Source organism: Manduca sexta, chromosome 25 (assembly GCF_014839805.1).
Source record: "Manduca sexta isolate Smith_Timp_Sample1 chromosome 25, JHU_Msex_v1.0, whole genome shotgun sequence".
In the NCBI taxonomy this organism is placed as follows: Eukaryota; Metazoa; Arthropoda; class Insecta; order Lepidoptera; family Sphingidae; genus Manduca; species Manduca sexta.
The window spans coordinates 15141699-15164762 of NC_051139.1; the positions used below are offsets into that span (position 1 = coordinate 15141699).

The following is a 23064-nucleotide window of genomic DNA, read 5'->3' on the forward strand; positions in this document are numbered from 1 at the left end:
GTTTATACAGGATGTTTTTAGACGTATGCGCGATCTTTAGTTAATTTTATACCTGAAAATTAATTGGCAAATAAATTCATAAAAACTATTTGAAATAAGCGTGTTATGTGTTTTGTGTTTAATTTACAAAAATAGTTAATTTCCTAGTTCTTTGTGGTATTTATAAATAAGTTTCATGTTATTGTTATAAATTTACATATTATATGTTGTTTTATAATATCGTGTCGCAGTCTAATAATCAGTTTTTATAGGCTACATAATATAGGACATCTTTTGTTACCCTAAAGCTTTTATATTGCTAAATCTTTCTTATATAACATTTGCTTTCATTACATAACTCTAAACTATTAAACGATTTATATTCGAAATTTAATAAAATTGCAAAACCTTATTTAAGTGTGAATATAACTCATTATTTCTAAATAAATATATTATTAATCAGATGAATGAATGAATCGAGGCAAAGAACCCTAATGAACCCCTTCGAGCTGTCGAAGTTTTTAAGTTACTAATGCATATGGTGATGTTATAATTTTTCATAGGTAAATTGCTAATTAAGATATTTTCACCAGCTTTTTATCCCACGATGTGACCGTGCACGAACCCAAGCAAATGAGAGACTAAATAAAATTAAAAGGAAAACCAAACTATATTAGAGGTATTAGAAAGAAGTATCAACCTGTATATTTAGTGTATGAAGTTGCAAGCTATTTTATCAGTAGCTCAGTGAATAGTGTGCAGCCCCCGCCGCCGCCATGTCTAAGTTAATATTATTTATATTATGGGCAGTTATCAGGTTTGCATTCTAGCTGTTTTATGATTGATTTATGTTTTGTTTGACTATGATGCTTGTGAAAATTAATCAGGCTTTGAAGAGACAACGAAATGTTATATTGAGTTAGCCTATTTACCTACATAATTTACATATATGGATTGTTTATTTCTAGAGCTTACGCTGCAACACCAAAACAATGTTTCGAAAATATGTTCCCTTTTGGAGTTGCCTCGGCAGTGTTTCAGACTGAAGGCGCCTGGAACATGTCAGGTATGTTAATAAGTTACCGCAACAACACCTGAATGTCCCGTAACTGTTTTAATCAAACCCGCGTTCTTTCGTTTCTCAGCGGGTTACTACCTAAACCAACGAACAGTTACATCACCGAATTACGTATAAAATAGCGGAATATCACCCACCCTCCGTGACTCGAATTGACAACACATAATGATTATCAGTTGATTAAGTAATAATTGTAAGTGAAATATATTAGGAACATTTTAAAATCATTTGGAAATAGAAATATGTCAGGATAGCGACCACAATTCATTATGTAGCGCGCGATAATTCGAAATTCTGAGTAGTCTGATCGTCGCTTACGGGTAATGAACTGAAATTAAATGAAATATTTTTTTGGAACCTACCTGTAAATTATTATACATTATCTAGATTCCGTCAATATTAACTCTACCACCAATTCGGAAAGCAGTTCTCACTAAAGAAGAAAGGAAAACAAGAAACTTTGGTGTTGCTCTTTTCAAAATCAGTTTAAGGTATAAACAACGGTGTACGATACTAAGAAAGAAAAAAATACGATTGGATTTTTATTGTTGTTTACAGCAATTCATCTAGTTAGTTGTTGCGCTTAGCGACTTCTTTCTATACATTCAGCTAATAATGAGTCTATCTCAATCTTCTGAGCAATTCATCAACCAGTTTTACATGATCCAGGGAAAGGCGAGAGCATTTGGGACAGGTACACCCATAATCATCCAGAATTAGTATTCGACCACACCAACGCTGATGTCGCCACTGACTCCTACCATAAATACAGAGATGATGTGAGGAACGTCAAGAAGCTTGGCGTCACCTTCTACAGGTTTTCTATAGCGTGGTCGAGGATTCTCCCTACTGGATTAATAAAGTAAATATTGATTGCAATATGTATATTGCTATTTGACTTCTTGAGCAAAAATAATGAGAAAGACATCGATATATGTATATGTACTGAAAGACTTATACGGTAGAAATGCTGTGATTTGGTAGAGGCTATGAAGTAACATAAATGTAAAATAGCTTTACTTTTAGCATTACAGACCTGTACCTCATTTGCCTTCGATTCCAATAAAAAAAATATATGATTAAGGCATAGCTTCTGAGTGTGTAATATAATTAAATGAAATATTTATTTCAGCGAGATAAATGAAGAGGGCCTAAAATACTACCACGAGCTGATTGATGAGTTATTAAAGGCTGGTATATACCCGGTGGTGACCATGTACCACTGGGACCTGCCGCAGAGCCTGCAGGACTTGGGAGGCTGGACAAACCCCATCATAGTTGATTACTTCGTCGACTATGCTAGGGTGAGTGATGTTTTCTATTTTATTATATGATAATTTTTAAATCACTATGGAAAAATAATTACACGTGTCACGAGGATTGGCATAATACTTTGCCAAGATAGCCAAGTTGTTTTATACACTATATGCCAATCGGTAGATATCTTAGTTTTTGAGAAACAAGAAATTTTATCAGTTTAAATGTTATCTATTTTTTGTTCTCATAGCTACTATTTCAAAATTTCGGCATTAAAGTAAGTCACTGGCTGACCTTCAACGAGCCCCGTTCTTTCTGCCACGACGGGTATGGTGGTTACAATGCACCTGGAAGCCGCTCCAGCGGACTCGAAGACTACCTGTGTGGTCACAACGTACTGAGGGCGCACGCTATGACTTTTAGAATGTATGAGAGGGAGTTTAGCCATCTTAAAGGTACCCTTCATTCGTTTTACTTTTCAGACTGAATGGCAGACTTATTAACTTCACTTTCTAGTCTAGATATTATAATGTTGAACGCCTCCATGAGGAGGAGTTTTTTGTTAATAGTGAATAAAAACAATGTAGACTCACCATGGACGTATATTCTAGTCTCACTCGTATTGAAAACTGGAATAACCCGGCTGATTCTTGCAAGAAACTTATATACAGGAGTAAATACGGCGGGTTTTGCAGCATATTCATATCTGCATTCCGCCATGATAGAAAATAATATCCTGCCATCTCCCATCAGCAGTTTTATTTAATAAAATGTCTTACAGCTTACGTGGGAATAGCTCTGGACATGGTTTGGTTAGAGCCAGCGACGACATCAGCAGACGATCAGAAAGCTGCCGAGACAGCAAGGCAATTCACCGTAAGTGCTTAAACTTTTGCTAAAATTTTGGAAATAAGCGAAGTTATACATCTAAAAAGCTGGTTTCTAGCCTCACCCGACATAATGTGCCTGACAAATGTTAAGTACCCAACATCTTTCAGTGTCTGAGGGCGCACCGACTATTCTACAAAGGACTATGACGAAGAGATTTTTTTTTATTGCAGTGAATGACGAGGCGGGTTTGTCGCACGCCTGATGGTAAGCGATATGACCGAAGAACCACCAATACCATGCAGAATTTAAATTCCAAATACTGTGTGGCACTCCACTGCGCTCGACATCCTGAAAAATAAGACGTTAAGTCATGCCCAGTAATTATACTCTGGCTACAATGTTCTTCAAAGCGGAATACAACATTACATATGCAACAGTGCATGCACAGCTGTTAATTGACAACATGCTGTTGTTTGGCAGTAGAAATAGAAATTGCAGTAATGACTTTCCAGATAGCCTTTTGCATACAAAAGACCACTAGAAAAAATCTACCAAATGCTTTTGCGTCTAATTATTATTTAAATAATATTAATCAAAAATTTTATTGCCTCTAGTTTGGCTGGTTTGGTCATCCGATCCTTTCTGAAGAAGGGGACTACCCTCAAGTGATGAGGGAGGTAATAGACCGCAACTCCATACACCAGGGTTTCTTCCGCTCTCGCTTGCCAACGTTCACACCAGAAGAGGTCGCCATGATAAAGAAGTCGTATCACTTCTTGGGATTGAATCACTATACTACCAAATTAGTAAGTTGTAACTTTTCAAGTCAAATTTTCAATACTATTTAGCCTTTCTTTCTTTGTTATTCTTTATTTCTAACTTTCATTTCGTTTGAATATGGTCATAATACACAAGAGCTATTTTTTACAGGTTACCAAAGGTTCTGGTAATATTAGTAACAAACCATCATACGAAGATGATATGGGAGTGAAAATGAGTCAGAAACCGACCTGGCCGAAGACCAATGCCACGTGGATCAATGTAAATATAATACATGGCGGTGAATATCACGCACATTGAGAAATCTTGATGCGTATTAATTACTGCCATGTACTGTGACAGTAACTAAGTACCTATATTTAGGGATATTGTATCTGTAGGAAGCTTTTACATTTTAACTGAAGAGAATTATAATTAACTCAATAGTGCTAAATAAATCTCTAGCAAGAAAATCACAAACTATAAAAAAATATTTCTGAGACTTCAAAAGGTTCGTAACAAACCAGACATCTGGTCTGATCTGATCTTCAGGTGGTGCCGTGGGGCTTCAGGAAAACATTAAAGTGGATAAAGAACTCATTTAACAATCCTCCAGTCTTCATCACAGAAAACGGCGCGCCGTTTGAAGCAGGCCTGCAAGACGTGAAGAGAGTGAACTACATCGAAGCATACCTGCGCTCGCTACACGACGCCATATACAAGGACGGCTGCAGGGTCATGGCTTATACTTACTGGAGCCTCATGGATAATTATGAATGGATGTGGGGCTATTCGTGAGTAGCTTTTAATATAAGACTCTAAACCTGTAACAAGATAAATCATGATATCTTTGTGTATTGTAAATATTTGCCCACCCACGAAATGGACAGATGACCTCATAAAAGTCCCAGGAGATTGCTGGATACAGGCAACTACAATAGTTAATGTTCATGTTCAGCAGTAGACATCCTGCAGCTGATGATGATGAAGTATTCATGTTCTTTCTTCCTGTATTCTTTGTCTAAAGCATAAATGGACTACTCTTCAACTAGGATTGAGTCCACCTTCAATCCTATCGTGTATTGGCAAATTTCGCAGTTCCGTTTCCTAATTTCAATTGATATGTACTTAAATAGCATCTATTAATGTTCCAGCGAGCGTTTCGGTTTATTCGAGGTGGACTACAAGTCCTCGAACCTGACGCGGTCGGCTCGCCTCTCCGCCGCCTTCTACTCCACAGTCGCCAGGACCAAGTGCATCCCAGACAACTTCAATTACTACAACTACTATATTATTAACTAAAATATGCTGTTAAATACTGTCTACTTTATTTTAATGCTTTATCTAATACTAGTCTGTTACTGTAATATTCAACTGTAATTTGACTTCGGCTCATGGTTTTCAAAATTGTATTCAATAAAGTTAATGTAATGCGTACCTATCTAGAGTACCAAATATTAAGTGCGTTGCTGATGATAGGACATTTGTATCTTCTTAAATAATGACTACCTGTACATCTGGATTCAAATATAACGGCATTACTTTGCTCGCTGGCGACCGATAATCATTTCTCGTCAATGGACACTATCTAGACCTCGGTACGGTAACCATCAGGTGCACTGAGGTCACTTTGTCGTGCTCGTATGAAAAAAACTTTAGATAAGTAATGTATATTCGAATGAAAACAATTTATCTACTCAAAAACGTTTGAATATTGAGTGAACAATACATACAAAAATGATACGATAATATTCATAGACTACAGATCTTAATGCAATTGTAAAAATCAATCAATTATTGAATTATGTGGATTATAATTTGAACAGTCTTTCCTAATTAGCTGCTTGCCTGCAGAAAAAGCATCGAATGTTCGTGGATAAAATAAAATATCATTTTGGAACCAACTTCAGAGAGATCAAGATTTATGATTACTTTGATTATAATTACTAACGACGTATAGATCGCGCTGACAATAGCAATGTGAAAGCTTTGAAAATCTTGGATATTGCTACAGTTTTTAAAGCAATCGTGACGTTTAGAAAATTGCTGGCTAATACATGCAATAGTATAGAAAAGACAATTATCTAAAACCGGGATTAAACTGGGGCCAGCTGTGTACTTATAAAACCCTATTAGTTTGTATTTGCGATAATGACCAACAATATTATTATAAATCATAACATGCGTGCGCGCAGGCAATGACTCCACAGTTCACATCGACTGATAATGGTTTATACGGTATGATGTTTTTGTATATAAATCTATAGTTTAATTTATTGGTGATATCTTATTTCTTATGCCGTTGTTTTTTAACCTATTTTTTTCTAGGAGTTACTGAATTATTTGAGATGTTTTTTTATTACAGTTCAGCCAATTTCGAGTTTTTAAGTCTTAGCAATACTTCAGTCACCGCAAAGTCTGCAAATCAATGATCCCAAGAGTGTTTAGAGGTAGCACACATGGTGCTTAGTTAAACCCGCTTATCTGAAATTACTATATTAGACATATTCCAATAACTATTATTCCTTACAGACTCAACGGTTCTACCGACCATCGTAGCTTCTGCTTAACTAATAAGCTTTGCTGTCAAATTTAAAACTACGAAAAATTACCCACCCTGTATAAACAGTGGTTGCAGTGGCGAGCTATCTGCATGTAGTAGCTCAGTAGAAGAGTGCGAAGCCCCCGTCCTGACATGTCTATGTTACTAATTTTTATATTGTGCGCGTTTATCAGGTGTGTTTCATAGATTTTTACAACTTGTTTTTCAATGTGATTAAGGAAAATTGACCTTTGTTTCTTTGTGTTGTTTGTGTTTAGGCAAATAGACAAAACATATTTTCGTCTCTATTTTAATTTTATTTGTCTTGAGGCAGAATTAAATTTCACTGTAAATTGTGATCATCTGATTTATGTACAGATGAGACATACTTTTGTAAAAGTATTTCGATATGGAAACCGTGGTATTGTCTGTAAACTGCACTAGGCCGTGTAGTTTCGTATTTGTGTCTAGATAAATTGATTAATTGTTTGTAGAGCTCACGAGGCAACACCGAAACAATGTTTTTCAAATTTGTTTCCTTTCGGGGTGGCCTCAGCAGCGTTCCAGACTGAAGGCGCTTGGAACGTGTCAGGTATGTTACAAAATATCATCGCAATGCCTCTTTCCAACCATCTGAAGAATGACAAATCAGTTTTCCTTGAGACTCGCCGAGCTTCACTGCTCGGTGTCATAAAATGCGTGCCATTACTTACCGTGGCTTGCAGGAGTTGTAGTGTTGTGTGTGAGGGCGGAAAAGTCTCCATCTGAAGAATGGCAAAGGTCATCACTACCAGCCAAAGGATGTCTATTGCTAAAATAGACTTCAACCAAAGACTTCTAGATCTATTGATCAGTCTGGATGTAGCGACTTTACTAGGTTGTCTGACCACCTAAAATGCATACCAACCACTTTTTTCTGTCATGGATGCCCGACAACAACTTTATCTAATAAACTCTCAGTTGCTATAGTAAACAAGGCAATTAGCAAGTCACTGCTCTTTAATAATAACTGTCCCACTGTGTACACTTTGTCTACTACTGAAGGTTTAGACTTCAGTTCATCACGCTTGTCTAGAACGCGTTGGCTGACATCACGTATCAAATTGTAATGGAGAATCCTTTAATACATACCTATAGATCTCATCACTTCATGGTATTTATTTAAATTGATTCTTCAATCAGTTTTTCTACCCAGTTTTCGATCAACTAATATTTCTCTGTTCTAGGCAAAGGTGAAAGCATCTGGGACAGGTACACCCATGAACATCCGGAGCTGGTGTTCGACCACAATAATGCTGACGTCGCCACTGATTCCTACCACAAGTACGAAGATGACGTGAAAATTGCCAAGCAGCTAGGCGTCACCTTCTACAGGTTTTCCATCTCGTGGCCGAGGATACTGCCCACTGGCCTTAGAAAGTAAGTGTAGTATATATTGAATTTATTGCAGGTAGTTAACTTTCCAAATTCAAAGCTATTTTGGTCTATCTGCTAGTAGTTTTGTACGCAGGAAACACCTTTCTCGAATTGAAAGTCCAACTTTTTAACATTTCAGGATATGAGTAGACTATATGTCAATCTATGGTACATCCCGTATGCTAAACTTCAAACTTTCCCATTTACAAAAATAATAATTTAAGCATTTATAGAAACAGAAGGATCATTAAAGTCGTACTACATTTTAAGGTTTGTTAATTACAGCAAGATAAATGAAGACGGTCTGAAATACTACCACAACGTGATCGATGCGTTATTGAGGGAGAACATAGTCCCGGTGGTGACCATGTACCACTGGGACCTGCCGCAGAGCCTGCAGGATTTGGGAGGCTGGACCAACCCCACCATAGCTGAATACTACGTCGACTATGCTAGGGTAAGTTCCACTATTAATCTCATTGTCTTTTTACGGCCAATATTTTAACTTACATGATGGATAGTTATCATCAAATCAGTTAATATCTGAGTTGATATTTTCATTTTCAACTACATCAAAGTAAGAGGTTCTTTATTTAAAGAAGGATGATGACGAATAAAACGAAGTCCAAGAAAGATATTGAAGTATCATATTATTTTGCATACTAGCATATACTCAATGAAACTCTCTACACACGTAATACTCTGTACTTACTAAGTATAATACCTCATTGTCATACAAAATTTCACCGTAGGTGCTGTTTGAAAACTACGGCCACAAAGTTAACACTTGGTTGACGTTTAACGAGCCCTTATCCTTCTGCCACGACGGGTATGGAGGTTACGATGCCCCTGGAAGCCGCTCCAGCGGGTTCGAAGATTATCTCTGCGGCCACAACGTGCTGAGGGCACACGGCATGACTTTCAGAATGTTTCAGAGGGAATTTAGTCATCTTAAAGGTATTTTTACCTTTATAATAATTAAGTATAAAAGCTATGACAGCTAAAGTACAGTACCTACAGTACATAACATTTTCAAACGTAACATTGACATACCTAATATTTTGATAACCAATAATTCGAATAATAGGTACATTGTTCTGAGTAATAATACCGTGGCTGTGTAGTTACGCCTACCGCCATCTTGTGAACATTTTGTATAACGCCCAAGGTCAACGCTCAAGGACAATGGCTATACATGCGTTTTTAACCCAAACGATTTAAACAAAGAGTATATGGTTTTTATGTGTCTGTGAAAGGTTTTAATCAGTCTTATACGTATGGGTAATATGTTAATTATATTTTGCAGCATCGGTAGGAATCACTCTGGACTTGTCTTGGCTTGAACCGGCAACGACGTCCGCAGACGATCAGGAAGCCGCGGAGACCGCAAGGCAATTTAGAGTAAGCAAAACATTAAGTCAAGAGAAAACAAGAGTTCGAGGTAGATGAGCTAATCAGATTGGTAGCATTGATTTAAGTTTAGGGAAAACAAGATTCCGAGGTAGTTGACCTAATCAGATTAGTAGCATTGATCAAACCACCTTAATGTGTTGGTATGCAGCACCAATAGTTAATAGAATGTATTAAAAGTAAGGAGGGAATTGGAATACAAAAGTCTCCAAAATTATCTAAGGATTATTCTATTAACTCCACTAGAGAAGGCTGATGGAAAAAATCCTTTTTTGGTGGTTAAGGACACAGCAAATGAACACTGTTTTGATTCAATTCAATATGTTCATTTAACCGATATAAATGTATTATCCACAGTATATAAAAAGCTTATACATTTAAAATTGTTAAAGTATTAAAATGACCTCTCTTCCAGTTTGGCTGGTTCAGCCATCCGATCTTGTCCAAAGAAGGGGACTACCCACGAGTGATGAGAGAGTCAATAGACCGCAACTCCAAACGCCAGGGCTTCTTCCGCTCTCGCCTGCCGTCTTTCACGCCAGAAGAGGTGGATATGATAAAGAATTCCTATCACTTCTTGGGATTGAATCACTACACTACGTACTTGGTAAGTTTTTGTGCCGTCTTGGAGTTGTATTTACACTGCCATTGTTGAGCGGAATTCAATACAACGCCGAAGTTATTTGAAGCTTTGAGGAGTGTTACTTTATAACACTAGTGGATAGCGTTCCTGAAAAATGTCTACTAATAAAATATAAAAGCACAGTTACCAATAGGCAAATTGAAAGTGTCTCTTAGAGGCAAAAACCTGTTTTCAGGTGAGTAAAGGATCTGGCAAAATCAGTACCAAGCCATCATTCGATGACGACATGGGAGTGAAGATAAGCCAGAACCCGTCGTGGCCGAAAACAAATTCCACATGGCTTAGAGTAAGTTGTACTTATTACTTATTCTGGCAAAGCAAGGGTAATGATTTTTAACATCCTGTGTATGTATCCATTTTATGTTATATTCAAACGTCGCTCCTTGTGGGAAGAACTCCTTGTGGGAAGGTCAATCAATTTGTATTTATTATGGAATGGTTATTAGCTCCAAATTTTTTCATAATTTTTATTAAGTTATGTAATCAGTTGCCTTCCTTTGACTTCCTTTATCGTGTACGAATCTAGGTAGATACAATTGGAGTAAAAAAAATTAAATTACATTAATTAGCCGATCTATCTCCAGGTGGTGCCATGGGGCTTCAGAAAAACTCTGAACTGGGTGAAGAACTCGTTCAACAACCCGTTACTGATAATCACAGAAAACGGCGTACCATTCGAAGCAGGCCTGCAAGACGTGAAGCGAGTGAACTACATCGAGGCGTACCTGCGTTCGCTACACGACGCCATATACAAGGACGGCTGCAATGTGTTCGGGTACACTTACTGGAGTCTCATGGACAATTATGAGTGGATGAGGGGTTACTCGTAAGTTCGAATTTATTTACTCATTTTTCTAGTTTACCGACACAATGAAGTGCTTTTTATTTTTGTTTTATTGGATTTTGAATATCATTTCAATGAAGACAATGTCGATAATAGTTTGACAGTGAAAAAATTATCTGTGCTACTCTTAGCCATAGCTAAATTTTTTCATATTATCATCATCATCATGGCATATCTGCGCCGACCCCTGGAGTTATGACAGAGTAAAAGTTGAGCCAAATTCATTCTGTAATATCATCACGTCTCTTTCCACTTTCAAGGTTTTGTTATGCACCCTCATCGCGCCATGGTACATGTTAACTGCTAAATTACTGAGATGACCCTGACGTGGCCATCTACTGGGCATACTTCCAGATTTCGAGTTGATACTGAGCAAACCCCATAATAGTATCCAAGACTTCAGGACCTTTAAATATTTCCTTCCAGCGAGCGTTTCGGTCTGTTCGAGGTGGACTACAAGTCCTCGAACCTGACGCGGTCGGCTCGCCTCTCCGCCGCCTTCTACTCCACAGTCGCCAGGACCAAGTGCATCCCAGACAACTTCAATTACTACAACTACGATGTCACTAAATAGGTAGGTTATATTTTATATAGGCATGGGAAAATGATCCTACTGCACCTGATGGTAAGGAGAGTGGGGTCCAGAGAAAGTGTCGGTCGAAAGGTGATTATCTGTCGTCAGTCGTCACAATTATTCCGGCCTGTTTGAATCGATTTGTATGGTATTTTTAAATCACTGGCAATGAATTACTTTGCTGGTGGTAGGGTATATTTTATATCCGCTCGGACAGCGACCGAGGGTCAACCGACCGGTTCAGTGTTAAAACCCGCCATACTGACCCACGTAAGTGTGTCGCGTTCCGGGATTAGCCTCTGTATATCCAGTTCCAACAGGCCGGCATAATTGTGTCGACTGTCAAGGGGTAATCACGTCTATTGGACCCTACTCCACCTACCATCAGGTGCAGTGTGGCACTTTGCCGCGCACTTACAAAAAAAATAATACTTCACAATGAAAATATCTTCATCTATTGTAAGTACTAAGTATACAATGAGTCACGTTATTGCTTATCGATAACATTCAAACTCACGCATTTTATTCCCCAAGGGGTAGGCAGACGCGCAACTGGTGCACCCATTTTCCGTCGTGTGCATTCCGTTCATGTGACAGGGGGTGAGGTTATCGCCATATCGAGCACAAATTCCAGACTCCGGGATGAGACTGAGTAGAAAATCTAATATAACTTTGCCAGACTCGTGGTCTTTCCATATTAAACATGGTCTTTTCATCTTAAAATTACTCAGTCGCAGCTCGGAGTCAGGAAGTTGTCGGTGTGATACCCCCGTGCCACGGAAAGCACTTTAAGCCGTCGGTCCTGCGCCTGATCTCTCTCCTGTCATGTCAGATTACCGTCTCACCGGACTATGAGAGTGAAGGAAGAGAATGCTTGTGTATTGCGAACACGCTTGTGCACTATAATACCACCTTTGTTGAGATTGGCCGACGTAACTTTAATTCGACTAGAAGGTATTCAGGGCTTACTATCTTATTCGCGTATTAATCATCAGTTATAGCAACTTGCTTCTTCCCATCGCCGTGGTAGTAGTCCTTCAGGATTTGCAGTTGGTTACCTAAACGGGATGGTTAATTTAATACTCATCTAACTTTGCTGTTTTAATTTTAATTCGTCCGGATAGCGGTACAAATTGTAAAACCCGCCATAGTGGTCCACGTGTTGGGATCAGCCTGTGTATATCCTATAACAGGCCGGCACAATTTTAACAACTAGGGCAATCATATCTCATCAGTCGACACTAACCATTCTGCTTACCATCAGGTGCAGTGAGATGTATGGTTCCAGTTAAAAAAAAACTTAATTTATATTTTATCAAACTACCTATCTTAATTATTTCAAACACTAGCTTTTGCCCGCGGCTCCGCCCGCGTTATAAAGTTTTTCAGGCTGAAGTTTTCCGTTATAAAAGTAGTAGTTTCCCGGGAGCCTATGTTCTTCCCAGGGTCTCAATCTGTCTCCATACCAAATTTCATCTTAATACGTTGGGTAGTTTTTTGAGTTTAACACGTTCAGGCAGACAGGTGCAGTGGGGGTCTTTGTTTTATAATATATTTTTTAGAACTTTTTAAGAGGAACAATCCCGTCATACATCATTGTTGCATAACGTTTACGCAGCGCACGCAATGGAAGCTCTCAAAACTAATAAATTGTCCCCGTTTTTGCAACATGTTTCATTACTGCTCCGCTCCTATTGGTCATAGCGTGATGATATATAGTCTATATCACTCCACAAATAAAGGGCTATCCAACACAAAACGAATTTTTCAGTTCAAACTGGTAGTTCCTGAGATTAGCCATTACTGCTCCGCTCCTATTGGTCATAGCGTGATGATATATAGTCTATATCACTCCACAAATAAAGGGCTATCCAACACAAAACGAATTTTTCAGTTCAAACTGGTAGTTCCTGAGATTAGCCATTACTGCTCCGCTCCTATTGGTCATAGCGTGATGATATATAGTCTATATCACTCCACAAATAAAGGGCTATCCAACACAAAACGAATTTTTCAGTTCAAACTGGTAGTTCCTGAGATTAGCCATTACTGCTCCGCTCCTATTGGTCATAGCGTGATGATATATAGTCTATATCACTCCACAAATAAAGGGCTATCCAACACAAAACGAATTTTTCAGTTCAAACTGGTAGTTCCTGAGATTAGCCATTACTGCTCCGCTCCTATTGGTCATAGCGTGAGGATATATAACTTAGAGCATTCCACGAACAAAGGGCTATCCAACGCAAAAATATTTTTTCGGTTTGGCCCGGTAGTTCCTGAGATTAGCCATTACTGCTCCGCTCCTATTGGGTATAGCGTGATGATATATAGCCTATAGCACTCCACGAACAAAGGGCTATCCAACGCAAAAATAATTTTTCAATTTGGACCGGTAGTTCCTGAGATTAGCGCGTTCAAACAAACAAACAAACAAACTTCAGCTTTATATAATAGTATATATTACAAATAATAAGAAGCAATGTGTATGAAGTAGTTCTTGTCAGTGTTTTAGTCCGCCATGAAGTTAGCTACGTGCAACATCGTTTGATAACTTCAAGCCGGTTTTAACAATCGATTAGGGCCATCAGTCGATTATAACAAACGATCTAAATAGCTATCTTTCGATCGACCGCGAAATATAATTAATCACAATAGTTTGACATAAGCATAGAAGACATAGTGGGCTAAAAAATTGCGAAACTCGTTCTTTCTTGTGCTGCGCCATGACTATTCACTTAGTTTATTTTTGACATTGAACTTCAGATAGGAATTGAGATCAGTCAATGCTATCTGTCTTATGAGTCGGTATGATGAACTATTATAGCTATTGAATATACTGCAATACTAATAACTACAGTCTATAGACTACATTATCAGCTAATTATGGAGCTGGATTTTTTGTGTATTTTGTAAGTACTTGCCACTTTATGCATTGAATGGTTACGCTATGTGTCACTATTTTTTTTAAATATTTTTGTGGTGGAAAAATAACATTTACAATTTTGTTTCAGATTCGGGTCATAAGCAGTGATGTAAATTGATACTATATCAATAAGATTTGTAGCCATATTGTGTAAAATATTGTACAAGATGATTTACTTTTTTTTTCTAATAAAAAAAATTGGGATCATAAATTTAATAATAATACTGGCATCGAATAATTTCAGTTTAAAAAATTGTGTTACTTTATATAACCTAATATTTATACCAAGTATGAATATAGGAATTTGTGTGAAAATAAATAATATACATAATTGGTATTCTCTTTTAATACCATATCAGTAATATGTAATGTAAACTTTACAATATCAATTACATAACATAGTACATAGATTAATATTACATAACATAACCAAAAAATATTTTTGGTCCCGATTATAAATAGCATAAAATCATTTAGGACTGATTTTCCAATCGTCAGTACATAGGATTATAACACCAACAAATAACATTGAATTTGTATGGATAAATATTTTAATTGACATCTCCATTCAGTCAGGTTATATTTGATGGGTTCTGACGTTGAAAAATCAACCTTGTAGCACCCTGTATACGCTCCATAATCATCTGTCTACTGGTTCACGACTGAGGCATCTTACATTGGCTGCACTCCTCCATTCCGTCGCTGAACTCCTCGATCTGGAGTGTCATCTCGAAGAAGTTGTATTTCTCGTGGACCAACCTGGTGGCCTCTTCTAGAACTTTCTGCGGGCTCACTCCGCTACCTGGAATGGTATGCGATTGTGTTAATAATAAAGTAAATTTCGTGTATTGTCTCCATGATGTAATAAAATATTGTTATTGTGGTGGTTGTAGCCAAGCCAAGCCAAGCGGCGATAGCCTAGTTGGTTGTGGAACGGACGGCCGAGAGGAATGTCCGCAGGTTCAAAACCCAACGGTATCTCTAACTTTTCTAAAAATTATGTGTGTATTCTTTGTGAATTATCGCTTGCTTTAACGGTGAAGGAAAACATCGTGAGGAGACCTGCATACCTGAAAAGTTCTTTATTAGGAATTTTCGAAGGTGTGTGAAGTCTACCAATCCGCACTAGGCCAGCGTGGTGGACTAAGGCCTATTCCCTCTCAGTAGTAGAGGAGGCCCGTGCTCAGCAGTGGGACAGTATATAATACAAGGCTGACATTAGGTGGTGGTGGTAGTAGTATTGGTGATGGAGGTGGTGCTTACGGATGGCGAGATGTGCAGAGAGCGCGGTCTTGTCGAGGGAGAGTGCCCACAGGCGCAGGTTGTGGATGCGGACCACCCCCGCCAGCGACAGGAACGTGTTCGCCACCTCCTGCACACAACACAAAACCAAAACATTATAATCATTGCCATCCCAGAGATATCCTAGGAACACAAATATACCATAATAAACTTAAAATAAATAATGTCATTCACAGAATAACAAAATATTAATGTGTAGAAAAAAATATATTTAACATCAGCCTTTATAAATCTACCTTTCTATTACCTCGGAAAAGTTACTATTACTTTGTACGAGTGAGTTACGAATCCGGTACCATAGCTTTAAACACCGTGTTTGAACCATTATTAAGAATCACATACTTTAATAAAATACTAGTGATCGTCCAATGGTTAAAATTCTACCGTCGAATTTTATATATGACGACTACCTATACATCGATACATATACATAATACTTTTAGCTTTTCCATCACCATCACTCTACCTCAGATAAATGTCAATTACAATCCTCAGCAACTTCAATATTTTTCCAATATGTTACCATCAGTTCTCTTTTTGGATGTAAGTATACCTGGAAGTCAACTCCTCGCGGCGAACCCTCCATGAGCACCAGCAGCGTGTCCTTGATGATGTTGAAGGTGGTGATGAGCACCAGCACAGAGAACAGGAACGTGCAGATCGGGTCCACCAGACTCCAACTCGGCTGGAATGGGCAGTTGAGCAATACAATTGTTTTCATTTGATTGGATACCTTCGAGGGTAGTTTGTTTGACCCTCGTATACCGTCAGATAAACAGTTTGATATCCCCTCTAGTAACAAATCAAGAGTTCACAGCATGGCAAATTCTACCATACTAGAGGGTCCGGCAGATGCCCTGCCATAGACCGGATTTTATGTAAACTACCTTTCATCTTTTTGGAGATTTCGGAGATTTGCGTTTACAAACAAAACAAAAATATCACACAAATTGCTAACTTTTCCCGTTGTTCTTTCATAATCCTTCATCGATACTAACCTTATCTGATAATTAGAAACAACAAAAACGGAATCAGTTGAGCAGTTTCTAAGTCCTATATACAATTGGTAACAGATTTTTATTTATTTATATGACCGTCCAAATACAAAATGACCCTCCCCCCTCCCAGTTTCCCAGTAGCAGCAAGCAGCAACCCACCTGGAAGTATATGACGATGGCAGCGATGAGCACGCCGAAGCTTTGCAGGAAGTCCCCGAGCACGTGTATGAAGGCGGCGCGGACGTTGATGTTCTCGGTGTGGTGCTCGTGCTGGTGCGAGCTGGAACTCTCCACGTCGGACTCCGGACGCTCCTTCTGTCACGAGACAATGTTAGCGATTACCAGACAAACACATCAAATATTATGGAATAGGTAGGAAGATGCTAGAATAGTCATGACTATCGTCTTTTCTATTCCATTCTACTGTTGGACATAGTTCTTCTCCAATATTTGGCAATTTTCTCAGTTTTATGCTTTACGTAAAGGTCACTCCATCTAGCTGGAAAGCGTCTGACACTTAGCTTGCCAACTCGTGGCCATTTGGCGGAGACCACGAGTTGTCAGAGCGTAATGAGCTATCGCGCTTTCTCTTTCCCACGCATACAGCGTTACAGCCGGTGACGTCACAGTTCGTTATGTTGTTCTTTCCACCATATTACAAAGCTTTATAACTTATTTTTTATTGTGTAAATATTGAAAATTCTTTTTTAATTAGGTTATGATAAATGCCTTCAAAAATTAGTCAGCTACGGTATAGTGGACCAGTGGAATATGGTACCTTGTTGTTGAGCACTGGGTTGGAGCTGCCATGCGAGTGACCGTGTCCACCGCCGCCGTGGCTGTGTCCATGCTGATGCAGCGTCAGGCCCATCCTGCGACACAATACCTCAACTTAATCTGCCTAAACTGAACAAGATCTGACGTATAATTTGTACTAATTATTAACCACCGAACAACTTATTATTATAGTGGAAAACTGTAAGCTGTTATAATCCTCAATAACACTGAAGTTAGTTAGTTAGTTTTATTTCAGAGTAAACTTCTACAAAGTAAGTTTAATATTGTTTTGTATAATCAATCATTATCAAAGTCCCAAAAAATTCCCTGATGCTATTAAATTCCACTAATGCTCTATTTGCAATCCAGTCAATGTACACCATCAGTTCACCCACTTTATCATCATCTTCACCACTCACACAAGATTAACGGCGACACCAACGGCCGACGTGATCAACATCACGGTGGCGTCTATCTCGAACTCCTTGTATATCACTCTCTGCACCGCCATGTAGACCAGCACGCCTGTCACAACCCAGATCAGCAGGACCGAGGTCAGGGCACCTATCACCTCGGCACGATACCAGCCGAACGGCATCCTGGAAGAGACAGATTGACTACTTAGGAAATGGTCATTACTGAAATTTAACACCTGGATAAAGTGGAAGACTTTGGAGACTTATTGTATTGTATTTTATCAACCGATAATGTCCCATTGTTGGGCAAATTAACTACTTAGTAAATTGTGATTACTGAAATATTTTTAACATCTGGATAAAGTGGAAAACATTGGAGACTTGTTGTATTGTATCAGCTATGATGTCCCATTATTGGGCAAAGACCTCCCCAAGACCCTTCCATGAATCACGATCCTATTGGAGACTTCACACTTCTTTTTAATCTGTTGCCGCCTTTAATTTGAATAATAGTGACAATGAATAAAAAAATGGAATAATGGTAATCCGTGGTAAAGCAAATATGTTCCAAGCGCCATTGGGTGAGTTTAAATTATAATTCATTATCACCAAATGTGTTTTCAAAGGCTTTCCTACATTGTACTAAGTATCTTAAAGAAACAAATAAACACACATTACCCCTTTACCTTTGAAGGGATAGACAGCAGCCACGGCTCCCACTGTTCCCAAAGTGGTTCTGTCCCATGGTATGGCCTATCGCCATATTGGGCACAAATTTTAGACACCGGATAGATAATGACCAGAAAAACCCAAATCTCACTATGCCCGACTAAGGATTCCAGCCCGGAACCTCAAAGCATTGGCATTAGTTATACACCTACGTCACAGAGGCCTGACTACTATCTCATCCTTAAATCTTATTGAAATACGGTATTGAAAGTGTTGGCAAACGGATTATAGGCAGGGTCTACTTACCGTCTGGTGGCTGGCCGGCCCGCTACCCAGAGGGAGAACAGCGATATCATAAAGCTGGCGAAGTCTGTGAGCAAGTGCGCAGCATCCGTCGCTATCGCTAAACTGTTTGATAAATAACCACCTGGAAATCACAGGGGTGATGATTAGATAAGTTTTCCAGGATGATTCTGGTGAATACTATCGGATTATATATTCTAACTCACCTACGATTTCACCTATCATAAATATAACACATAATACGCTCGCTATGATCAGTTTCCTTCTGGCGCGTTTGTCTATTTCTTCATTCCTGGATCTGTGACAATGCCCTGGAAATACAATAAAAATATTCGTCACAAGCATTACTCATAAATTACCTTGAGATATGAACAAAACAAAACTTAAAGAGTATTCAGCGGCCGACGTTTAGAGATAATCAAATTAATGGCTTATTTTAAAATAATCTAATTATCTTTACTGTAATGGTGGTAGGTGGTAGTCCGCCTGGGTAGGTACCACAATGTCTATTTCTACCACCCAGCAGCAGTGTATAGTCACTGTTGTGTTCCGGTTTGAAGGACATTGTAACCAGTGTAACTACTGGACATAAGACTTAACATCTCATGTCTTAGGATGTCGAGCGCAGTGAAATACTAAACAATACTTTGTAACTCAAGGTGTTGGATGGTGTTTCTACTGTTTATGGGCGGTCGTATCGCTTACCATCAGGCGAATGGCGGGCTTGTCTCGACATTCAAAGGAATAAATAACGTTTTTAATGTGTTCATTACAAAAACTTAAGATATCTGGTGTCATGTCACCATGTGTAAAATTATAGTTAGGGATAGTGAGGAAATTGCATGATTTTGTTTTAATATATAATTGATCCGTGGTTCTTTGGTAGATATTTGTTTACATTATTATTATGCAAGGCTTATAAACACATTACATTAGGTAGATACGCAGTGTCATGGCCATCTTGAATACAAAACTACTGACACACTCTTAAAGAGATTAGGTCAACGACAGAGAATTACGAGTAACACGAAATTTGGTAGTCACGCAATCACAATTATGTGTCTCAAATTGTAAAAACTATCTCGACGATTGCCAGAATTATGCCGGTCTAGTTTACTATGTACACACTTGCTGACATTAAAAAGAGCATCGCCAAAACGAAGTAACCACAGTACACAAGATGTTAAAACCCGCCATAGGAGCCCACGTAAGTATGTCGCATTCCGAAATCAGACTGAGTATATCCGATTCAAACAGGCCGGCATAATTGTGTCGACTGTCGAGGGGTAATCATCTCTGGTCAGTCGACATTCTATTGAACCCCACTCCACTTACCAGCAGTGGCATTACTTTGCTGTGCCCGTATGAAAAAGGTGCTAACGATTATAGAAAAGAGTCTTATTTTTTTTTCTTTCCTATGGCCTGGTACGATCAGCAACAAAAGTCGATGAACAAATACTAATTTACGAAACACCTGAACATTGAAACGAACCACAAATCACTTACCAAAGACGAGTACAGATTAAGGTTATCATTTCAATGTTACAAAAGTCGCTTAACATTTTATAGCTTGACAATGCATTAGTTGAGGAATCTCATTATTGAATGTATACTTCTATACTATTATATAAAGCTGAAAAGTTTGTTTGTTTGTTTGACCGCGCTAATCTCAGGAACTACCGGTTCAGACTGAAAAAAATATTTTTGTGTTGGATAACCCTTTGTTCGTGGAGTGCTATAGGCTATATATCATTACGCTATGACCAATAGGAGCGGAGTAGTAATGAAACATGTTGCAAAAACGGACAAAATTTATTAGTTTTGAGAGCTTCTGTTGCGTGCGCTGCTTAAACGGTTAAAGTTATGCAACAATGATGTATGATGGGATTGTTCCTCTTAAAAAGTTCTACATAAATATATAATAAAATAAAGTCCCCCGCTGCATCTGTCTGCCTGAACGTGTTAAACTCAAAACCTACCCAACGTATTAAGATGAAATTTGGTACGGGGACAGTTTGAGACCCTGGGAAGAACATAGGCTTACGGGAAAATATATAGCGTGACTTTTATGAGGGAAAACTTTAGCCCGAAAAACTTTATATCGCGGGTGGAGCCGCGGGCAAAAGCTCGTACACCATTAAAAATATGAAAACTAATCTGACGTTTTCGTTGAAACCTTCGAGGAGAATCTCCTGTCAGAATAATTTTGAATTTACACATTTGTTTTTAAACCGGCCAGTGCTCTATAAAATAGGATGTTTAAAATGTAATTAACCTATTCCTATTAATGTTATAATATTACTTTCTAATATATTATGATGTTTTGTTCATACTTAAAAATGTATAATTCTGGTTATTAACTTCAATATATACTATTATATAAACCTAAAGGGTTTGTTTCTTTGAATGCGCTAAACTCAGGAACTACTTAACTGATTTTGAAAATATTTCACTAAGCTACATTACTCTTAAGCCCTACACGCTACTTTCTATGCAGGGTAAATATAAAGCACGACTTTTATCTTTGAAAAACTTTTTCACGCGGGCAGAGTAGCGAGCCAAAGCTAGTATGTTATAAAATAACAATTTAATTAACATCCTGGACTGTTGTATTTATTCGACAATGTTTTGATAGTAAAAACGCGGTGCGCTGCGCTTCGCGATATTGGTGTCTTGAAGCTTGACGGGTTCAATTTAACGAATAGAAAAAAAAAAGCTTGCATATAAAACAAAGAATCTGCTAATTTCAGCCACATTTGTATTTATTACAGATCATAAAAATTGTCGCTAGTAATGTTTAGCAGTTAATGGTTTGACAGCGTTCAGCTACTTTTGTAGTTCAATTATGACAAGTTGTTTTGTTTTTAAATTAATCAGCAACTTATGGTAAATGATAATGATTAGGAAATATTGGAAACAAATTATGTTCAACGACTTCTGTTGCTGACTGTACATGTAGTTAGAATACGTAATTAGTAAGAAACTCGTAACACACCATCATTCATAAGTCATTGTGTGGTAATTTCCGCGTCTGCTCGAAGATTATGACGTCAGACGCATGGCATACTAATTTGTTGCATATCAGTATTTCAAAGTAGGCAATAAAATTTGTTTAAATTTGGTTTACTAATATTTTATAATAACTTTTAACAATTAAGAAAAATGGTATTAAATTATCAAAAAAATAAACCGCCTTCAATAACTACCAAAAAACAATTTAACAATTATGTTATTGCACGACCTCATCATAATCATAACATTTTTAAATTTCTATAATTCTGTAGGAGCGACATATTTTGTTCAGTTATAGTAGTACACCTATTTACTTAGGTACTTAACGGATAATGATACTCACTTTCAGCTTCTGAGATGCTGCCATTCCTCCTGTCGATGTCGTCTCCATCAGCGCTGGTTTCGATAACAGCACAACAGCCAGTAGAGGGGTTGCCGTGTACGCAGAAGATCACCCGTCTGCCGCGCGCCGGGCTGTCTGTGCCGTATGACCCTTTGCCATCTTTGAAACTGGAAACAAAGATAGTATAATATAATAACAGCATTCATATGTATATAGGTACTAACTCCATGGTTGGAAATGGACCTGCTGTTATTCTTCAGGCTTAGGAACAAAAGATATGACTCGTTTTGTCGCACATTTAAAGGCAATAATAAAAAGTAGTATATAGCTGTAGAAAGAAGTACATTCAACTAATACAAAGTATAGCAAAAGCCAGAGTAGCCTGACAAAACCTAAGCGGTGGAGCTACTATCCTACTGCTTTAATGAGAATTTAAGTTTCTTTACTCAACCAGCAGTTGGTGGAACAGTCGTTCGACGTATTGTACTATTCAGATTCTTCCAAATATTGCTTTACAAAATACTAATGAAAAACTACTGTTCTAGTTTAATAAAAAACTAACTCCACGTGCTAAAGTATGTATGTATATCGATAAATTTTTAATATATGGCATAAACAAACTACATTTTGTGCTGACACGTTTGTGGAGTTCTGTGAAAAATAATAAAACCGCAAAGCAAAATATATTGTTAATACGTTAACATACGAGAATACGGCGCGAAGGTTAACGTTTTTTATATTTCAAAAAGCATCGAAGATAGCAGATTGCATCGCTTGTTTTCTAAAACACCACACGTACCTAATATAATTTCAGGATCATATAACTCAGTGTTTAACCTAATCGATTTCCATTTCTTTGACAGTCAAGTTACCATACCTAAGAACATAAGTGTCAATTTAAAAATAAGCTGGCAAAATATATTTCACGAACGGTTTACAAGTTTTAAATAACAATGTTTACAAGACCGCGAGAAATGCTAGAACA

At 37.9% G+C, this 23064-nt stretch overlaps 3 protein-coding genes across 9 annotated transcripts in view; 2 read left to right on the top strand and 1 right to left on the bottom strand.

Annotated features, from left to right (window-relative positions):
* The first annotated feature begins 709 nt into the window (after window positions 1-709).
* LOC115449031 (myrosinase 1) lies at window positions 710-5458 on the top strand. Of its 2 annotated transcripts, none has more exons than XM_030176713.2 (10): window positions 710-796; window positions 948-1045; window positions 1727-1919; window positions 2190-2361; window positions 2565-2769; window positions 3096-3190; window positions 3760-3951; window positions 4076-4186; window positions 4457-4698; window positions 5059-5458. In XM_030176713.2, exons 1-10 carry the CDS (start codon window positions 756-758, stop codon window positions 5204-5206), a joined length of 1497 nt encoding a protein of 498 aa, XP_030032573.1. In that variant the 5' UTR covers window positions 710-755; the 3' UTR covers window positions 5207-5458. The 2 variants fall into 2 exon arrangements, with proteins under 2 accessions (XP_030032573.1, XP_030032583.1); XM_030176723.1 differs by having other exon boundaries at window positions 735-763.
* Window positions 5459-5648: 190 nt separating this feature from the next.
* Window positions 5649-14590, top strand: LOC115449024 (myrosinase 1). Its single transcript, XM_030176699.2, has 11 exons — window positions 5649-6640; window positions 6941-7038; window positions 7673-7865; window positions 8148-8319; window positions 8615-8819; window positions 9169-9263; window positions 9688-9879; window positions 10091-10201; window positions 10500-10741; window positions 11186-11333; window positions 14348-14590. Exons 1-10 carry the CDS (start codon window positions 6600-6602, stop codon window positions 11331-11333), a joined length of 1497 nt encoding a protein of 498 aa, XP_030032559.1. The 5' UTR covers window positions 5649-6599; the 3' UTR covers window positions 14348-14590.
* Window positions 14589-23064, bottom strand: part of LOC115449042 (zinc transporter 2) — a 36883-nt gene continuing 28407 nt past the window's right edge. For 5 of the 6 annotated variants that reach the window (XM_030176772.2, XM_030176757.2, XM_030176734.2 and 2 more), the window contains 9 exons: window positions 22080-22246; window positions 18931-19035; window positions 18728-18848; window positions 17756-17935; window positions 17338-17431; window positions 16719-16874; window positions 16115-16246; window positions 15523-15631; window positions 14589-15061 (listed from right to left, as the gene is read on the bottom strand). In XM_030176772.2, the coding sequence (XP_030032632.1) occupies window positions 14916-15061; window positions 15523-15631; window positions 16115-16246; window positions 16719-16874; window positions 17338-17431; window positions 17756-17935; window positions 18728-18848; window positions 18931-19035; window positions 22080-22246 (1210 nt within the window). In that variant the 3' untranslated portion in view covers window positions 14589-14915. The remainder of the gene's footprint in view (window positions 15062-15522; window positions 15632-16114; window positions 16247-16718; window positions 16875-17337; window positions 17432-17755; window positions 17936-18727; window positions 18849-18930; window positions 19036-22079; window positions 22247-23064) is intronic. The other variant, XM_030176742.2, reaches the window with a different exon arrangement.